Below are 7,597 nucleotides of genomic sequence, written 5' to 3'. Positions count from 1 at the left end.
GGCAGGGGCAGATCACCCAGTAAGCAAAGGTAAGGACGGGCTTACTTGCCCCAGTTTTACCTTGCTTACTGGGTACTCCATCCCTGTCAGGGATTATAAATATGAGAAGAGGTTTTGATTCTGTAGGGAAATGCTGTGGGACTGGGAGACAGATGCCAACCATCCTGGAAGGAGAATCTTTGATGTGGTGAAAAAATGTGAAATTGTTCACTAGTAAGTAAGCACAAGAAAGTCCACGTTTACTTTGCTCAAAGCCCTCTCACCATGCCCCTCCCTGAACCAGCAGGAGTCAGAAGCTGGGTCTCCTGGCTGAGAACTCCAGGAAAACCCAGAGCCTGGGAAAGCCAGCTCCCACAGTTGGCACTTTTAGTGCAGAGGCAAATGTGGGGAGAAGCGGGCTGGGCCCTCTGGGATTAGGCCAGAAGGATGCTTGGGATGGGTTGGCAGATGAAATAAAGGACACCTAGTTTTGAATTTCAGATGAACGAGTATTGACGTATACCCCCAATATTGAATGGGACATACTTAAAAAGATAATTTTTTGTTTTGTCTGAAATTCAAATTTTAGCTGTGTGTTCTGCATTTCCATGTGCTAAATCTGGGAATCAGGGATTGGTTTAAGGTACTCCGGAGTCCAGCAGGAGGTGAGGCTGTTAGGGGGCCAAGAACCAGTTGCGGAATTCCACAGAAGAAGCTTCTCCAGGCAGAGGGAAAGGCCTTTGAAGGCGCTGAGGGCAGCCAAAGCGCTTTCAGCATAAATGAGGGCTGCATCTGGCGGGACAGTGGGAGAGGCGTTTTCGGGCGGCAGGAGGAGTTGTGGCTTCGTTCCTAAGGCCTCCATCACCGCTCGCTGCGAGGCGACCTCTACCCCGCCCTGTGACAAGTCTGCAAACCGCACCAGCTGCCCTCAAGGCCTAGGGGCGGGGCTTCGCTGAGCGCGCAGGCGCAGTGAGCAGGTGGGCGGGGCGTGCGAGGGCGGGCGGGAAGGAGCAACCTGGCGTGGTTGGGTTCGGGCGGAGGTCGAGGCCAGAAACGCCCGGGTGGCGGCCAGGGGTGGTCAGCTCTCACGCGGTGTTGCTGCTGGTTCCCGCGCTCAATGGAGGGGATATCCGTGGCCGTCTGCGAGGTGATGCCCGGAAGGGAGAGAAAGTGGAGAAGGAGACTTTATGAGGAGATGGGCTTTGTGAGGAGACCGCAAAGTTTGGGCAGAGGGGTCTGGCGTGGCCTGAGGTGGGGAATGACGTGGCCCGGTGAAAATCAGCCTGCCTCACTGGTGGTGAGAAACAGTAGGCCCGGGTGCACTGAAGCGCGTTGGGAAGTAAAGCTCTCCAGGACCTCGGTTGAGGGGAGTGGCCATGCCTGAGCGTCAGGTGCCTTAGCTCACGCCAGGAGTAAGTGACACCACCCCCACTTTCAGCTGAGAAAATAAACTCAGACGTCAGCTGATACTTAGGGTTAGAGTCAGGAGGCCAGCTTGAGGAGGTTGATGCGACCAGATCCCACCCCACTACCTCCCCATCCCCCCATCCCCCATCCCCCATCCCCCCACCCCTTGCTGGGAGAGGACACCAGAAGAAGGGAAGGAGATGGACAGTCATTTGGGAAAATTGGACCCAGAGAAAAGTTCAACCAAGGATGGACTGACCAGTGCAAAATGGGAATGAGGGAAAATTCTTTTAGGCCTTTGGGTCAACCAAGTGCAGAGTTCTTGGTCTAGACTCTGGTTCTGGAGCACCTGGCTTATCAAAGAGTCAGGTTCAGAGGCCTCACCCACCTTTGACCAGAGATCTCTGCTCTGGAAGGTGACACTGGAAACACCTGTCACTGACTGTCACCTTTGTGCAATCCATGACAACACTTTGACAGTCATCATTGTTGGGTGCCCTGGAGTTGATTGCAACTCATAGTGTCCCCATGTGATAGAGTAGAACTACTCCATCAGGTTTTCTTGGCTGTAATTCTTAGGGAGCAGATTGACAGGTCTTTCTCCCATGAGTTTCTGGGTGGATTTCATCCACTAACATTTTGGCTAGCAGTTGAGCACTTAATCATCGCAGCACCAGAGTCCCTTTCACACCCCTTACCAAGTTGAATTCTTAGCTGTTGGTCTACAAGGGATACTGGGCAGATGAAATAGAATCACAGGCTCTGACGGCACCTTTGAGACTTTCCAATCTTCCTTCCGTCTTTGCTATCATAAAAGTTGGAGGATTAGACTTCTCCAGATGACAGATGTGGGCTAGAACCCGGGGCTTCTGACTCACAGGTCAGTGCTGTCTGTTTACGGATAAAGAAACTACAGGGAAATCTCAACAGAGGGAGCACAGGAAGGCAGAAAGGTGTATGAAGGAACATGTTATGCTGTAGAAATACTGTTATATGTAGAAAGCTTGCCAGCCATCCTTACAAACTCTGGTACAAACTAGGATCTTAATTCCCAAATTCTCTTACTCAGATTTCCGTACTTAAAAAAAAAAAATGTTAATAATTTTCTTTGTGGTGCCTTAGTGTGGAAGTGAGAGTTTACTTTGTTCCATGAATACTAATGGGAATTAAATATAATTTTGTTTTATTTTAAATTTTTTCTATCTAGATTGAATATTTTATCTAGACATCTTGGAGACTTGTTCAACTTAAAATATTGTGTGCAGTCATTACTGCAGATGAACTTACTAGGAATAGCTAATATGTATCAAGTGTTTGCTATATGTTAGGCACTGTATTGAGCATTTTGCACATATTTTGTTTACTTTCAACACCAGTTATACGTGGTAGATTTTTCTCCATTTTTATAGATGACAAGACTGAGGTACAGAGAGATTAAGTAACTTGCCCAAAGTCACAGGCTAGAATTTGGCACAGCAGGGATTCAAACCCAGGCACCTACCTCCAGAGCCATCATTCTTAACTGGTATTCAGACTCTAAACTCTGTTGATTTAATGGAAAGTAAAATGATTCATAACCAATTGTCACTGTTGTTCATCGTCCTCATGTTGGCTTTTATTTAGGGAGAAAAAACAAACAGAGCAAACAAACTCCCACTTAATTTTTCCATAATTATTATTTCCAGATGAACTTATCCTTTGAGTAAGTCAATTTATTGTCTTCATTTCCTGTCTTGTTGGGCATTGTGTGAAATTCTGCGGTCTCCTTTCTTATGTCACATCTCTAGCTATTTCTTCTGTTTAGACACAATGCTCTGCTCTGAACAAATGTAAATCTGACATTTTACAAGCAGTAATAACCATATTTTTTGAAAAATTACTTATTAATTTAATTGTATCACACATTTATTATCACCTTGATTTCTCAAGAAGATTATGTTTTCTTTGCATTGTGCCCTTTATAGATTTTGAGATATTTAATTATTCACTGGAAATGTGAAACAGCAGGAATATCAAAGGGAGTGTTGCTAGAAGGACAACTCGTGATTTCCATAGAGGCGCTGAATTCTAAGCACCAGGAAAATGCTCTTCACTGTGTAACAACTAGTAAGTGGAGGAAGAAAATGATTCTATCTTTATTACATCATCAAGGAGCTCTGGTGGCATTTAAATGCTAACCAGAAGGTTGGTGGTTCAAACCCACCAGCCACTCCATGGAAGGAACCTGGGCAGTCTACTTCTGTAAAGATTTACCACCTCAGAAAACCAACGGGGGCCGCAATGAATCAGAATCAACTCAATGGCAGTGAGTTTGGTTTGTTGGTTTTATTTCATCATGATTTATGTTATAGTTTATTTAAAAAGTTTAATTAGTCATAATCTTTTATCATATCATTCTGGGGTTGTTCCATTATTATATAATATCTGGTGATAGATTTACAAATGAGTCACATAGGAGAGGTCAGTAGAATGACTCTTACTACTTATTTTACTGGCTTAAGTTAAAATCACTCAGAAATAATCTCTTCCTGATTTTGGTTTTAACCATTTCCTCTTTCACAGAAACATTATGTTTCATTGAGTTTTATTTACTTTCTCTTTCTTGTACAGACCTTGATGGTGTGAAAGAACCAAGAAATAAAGGAGAGGAAAATAAATAAAATGATGAGTGGTGCTTATTTTGTTATCCTGACTTGCAGTTAGTTTGAAGTTACGTACCTCTTTCATTTGGCTCCTAACTATTCTTTCATCACTTTTGCCTGTATGTGAGGGGAAGGTGATACAGTCAGTGGCCCTGGAACACCTGCCTTTCTTGAACTAGTGATGGCTCTTTTGTTTGTTGTTTGTTTGTGTAGCTTTAATGAAGGATACTTTAGAATGAAGTTGTTCGGTCAGCCTTAGAGGAGTCACTCTGGGACCTAGTTGACACTAGGTAGTATAGGCTTGACAAGACATTTGGATACCTGAACTGAAATGACCTGTCTTCTCTTTGTGTACCTAGCATTAAACATCCTCAAAGAGAGATACAATTGATTGGTTTGCTTTTACTCTACATGACCTCCATCTGACTGTACCGAGTTCCCACGAGTCATGAGATGTGCTTAGCTACCTGGCTAGGGTGATGATTGGTCTGTATATGGTTGTATTAGTTTGTGCATTGAAGCTAATTAAATAAACTGTGGCCAGGGGTTGATTTCATTCAAAGCAAAGGGTTAGTACCATAATAGCTCTTGGCAAGAAACTTATTTTTACAGGCATTTCAGTCTGATGGACTCTGTCAGCTCACCAGCATAGGGGACATCTCTCTTCTTCTCTGTTGTCACTGATTATTATAACTATTTTGGCAGGTAAATAGATGATACATGTTTGTTATACAATATACCAATGTTATAGAAACATGTATTATAGGTGAGGCTTTCCAATTACTTTCAATATGTATTGTATATGTTCATAATTATTATTATTAATTTTTAAAATGGAATTTTACTGTATTTATGGTTATACCATGTCCTTTGTGTAACTTAATACTTTAATACTTTGTGGGCAGCATTTCAAGTTAGCATTATAGATTTTTTTCTCTAGAAAAATATATATTTAGGAAATATATATATACATATATGTATTTACACACATTTATTCAATTTTAGGCCTTGTCAAAATTGTACATAAACATGGTTTTAAAAGGTTTACATAAACATATTGTGGATATCTTTGGGTTAATTCTACTTGGAGTTCATTGAGCTTCTTATATGTGTAGATTATTGTCTCATCAATGTCAGAAAGTTTTTGGTCATTATTTCTCCAAGTATTCTTTCTGCTCCTTTCTTTTTCTCTCTTCTCCTACTGAGGCTCCTATAATGTGTATTCCGTAAGTTTCTTAGCTTTGCTTAGTTTTTTCTTCATTCCTTTTTCTTTTTGTTCCTTAGATGCAATAATTTTAATTATCCTGCCTTCAAGTTTGTGGCTTCTTTGTCACCTCAAATCTGCTGTTGAACTCCTCCAGTGAATTTTTCCTTTCAGTTATTGTGCTTTTCAACTCCAGTATTTCTTTTTGGTTCCTTTTTATAATTTTGTCTCTCTATTGATACTTTCATTTTGTTCATGCATCTTTTTCTTGATTTTCTTTCATTGAAGAGGTTAGAAAGTTCACGGGTCAAATGTCAAGCTGGAGGCTTTTTCGGACTCATGCAACTACGAAACCCAAATCAAACTCACTGCCATCAAGTGGATTTCTACTCATAGCGACCCCCTTTGGGTTTCTGAGGTGGTAAATCTTTACGGAAGTAGATTGCCCAGTCTTCCTTCCGCAGAGTGGCTGGTGGGTTTGAACCACCAACCTTCTGGTTAGCAGTCAAATGCCTTAGCCACTATGCCACCAGAGCTAATAGGCAGCTACAGGTGCTGACAAACCCAGGACTGGCAGGCAGTATAGCAGGCAGTGACTTCAGCTGCTGATGAATTTAAAATTGGCAGCTAAAATGGAGGATTGTTGGCTCACAGGCTGCAAAGGTGACAGTTCCAAGATGAGCAGGCAAGACGACAGGCTACCAGTTCAGCTTCAAAAACCAGGTAATGGTAAGCTAGATGCAGGATCAGATCCAACAGAAAGTTCCAGAATTTTCCCAGGATATCCATATATATATATTGGAAGTAAGCCACACCCCTGAGGAAACTCCATGTTAACTGATTGGCTGCTCAGAGCATATATCCCACCATGGAGGTGACTGCCTTGTATCAAATCTTATTATGGGAATGCCCACACCATAGCTGTTTAAGCCACCCAGGCCAAGTTGACACACAACATTAGCTATCACATATGCATATTGAAGTCTTTGTTCTTTAGCTTGTGTCTAGCTAGTGTTTTAACTGAGATCCTTGAATGTCAGGGGTAAACAAACAAAAATCCTTCTCCCAGTCTTTGAAAATTGGCTCTGTGCTGGGCCCTCCCTCAGGACTTAGCCAGGCTTGCACTGGACCTAGGGATCAGCCCAAGATAAAAATGAAGGGTCTCCTTAGGTAATATCGGAGCAGGCATCTTGCCCTAGGCATATGCGTGGCTTCCTCAGTTCCTCTGTATGCACAATGCTTCTGAAAGCCATACTTTCCTAAAGAAACTTCTCCGCCAACTTCTCCTCATCTTAGTCACCTATGGTAAGCCTTGATTGTATTATACTCTGGCCCTAAGTGGCTACAGGCAGTTATGGCCTTTGAGTGTTGCCTGCTGCCTGTCAACCCTTCACGAGTGCTAGGATGTTGTCATTAAGTGCCACTGAATTGGTTTTGACTTACAGTGATCCCATATACAACAGAATGAACACTGCCCAGTCCTATGCTATCCTCACAACAATTGCTATGCTTGAGCCCATTTTCACAGCCACTGTGTCAGTCCATCTTGTTGAGGGTCTTCCCTTTTTTCACTGACCCTCTACTTTACCTAGCATAACCTTCTCCAGGCACTGGTCCCTTCTGGCAACATGACCAAAGTATGACAGATAAAATCTCTCCATCCTCACTTCTAAAGAGGATTCTGGCTGTACTTCCTCCAGGACAGATTTGTTCATTGTTACAGCAGTCCATGGTACATTCAAGATTCTTCATTAACACCACAATTCAAATGCATCAGTTCTTCTGCAGTCTTCCTTATTCATTGTCCAGGTCTCACATGCACATGAGGCTATTGAAAGTACCGTGGCTTGGGTTAGGTGCACCTCAGTCTTCTAAGAGATGTCTTTGCTTCTCAAACACTTTCAAGGGGTCTTTTACAGGGGATCATTTGATTTCTTGACTACTGCTTCCATGGGCATTCACTGTGGTTCCAAGCAAAAGGAAATCATCGAGGACTTCAGTCTTCTCTCCACTTATGATGTTGCTAATTTGTTCCATTGTGAGGATTTTTGTTTTCTTTATATTGAGATGTAATAGTGTAGAGTGCCAAGATAGGTCAAAGTGTATCTGAGTTCAATGTCTTTCAGTCTATCAGGCAGCTCCCAGAGACCTTAGAACAGACAGATACAGTATTTTGTGTATACAGTGTTCCCTGCTCCCTTTAGAGCCAGAGACCCAGCTCCATCTCTGGGAGTATGAGTGGCTGCTACAGTTTTAAGATGACCACGTTAAACCAGGAAGGGGGTGGGAGCAGGTGAGTGACCAGCCAAAGCTTTCCTGCTAAATGGTAGTGACTCTTTTCAATCTGGAAACTCATGTCCATTGG

The 7,597-nt window shown here is 42.8% G+C and overlaps 1 protein-coding gene across 1 annotated transcript in view; it reads left to right on the top strand.

Annotated features, from left to right (window-relative positions):
- The first annotated feature begins 1,096 nt into the window (after positions 1–1,096).
- CUNH11orf80 (chromosome unknown C11orf80 homolog) overlaps positions 1,097–7,597 on the top strand; it is a 70,286-nt gene continuing 63,785 nt past the window's right edge. The window contains exons 1-2 of the mRNA XM_007944949.1: positions 1,097–1,126; positions 3,351–3,492. Coding sequence (XP_007943140.1) covers positions 1,097–1,126; positions 3,351–3,492 — 172 coding nt within the window. The remainder of the gene's footprint in view (positions 1,127–3,350; positions 3,493–7,597) is intronic.

Source organism: Orycteropus afer, unplaced genomic scaffold (genome assembly GCF_000298275.1).
Source record: "Orycteropus afer afer isolate SDZICR_OR568_19922 unplaced genomic scaffold, OryAfe1.0 scaffold00130, whole genome shotgun sequence".
NCBI lineage: Eukaryota > Metazoa > Chordata > Mammalia > Tubulidentata > Orycteropodidae > Orycteropus > Orycteropus afer.
This window is presented reverse-complemented; position numbering and strand designations above follow the sequence as displayed.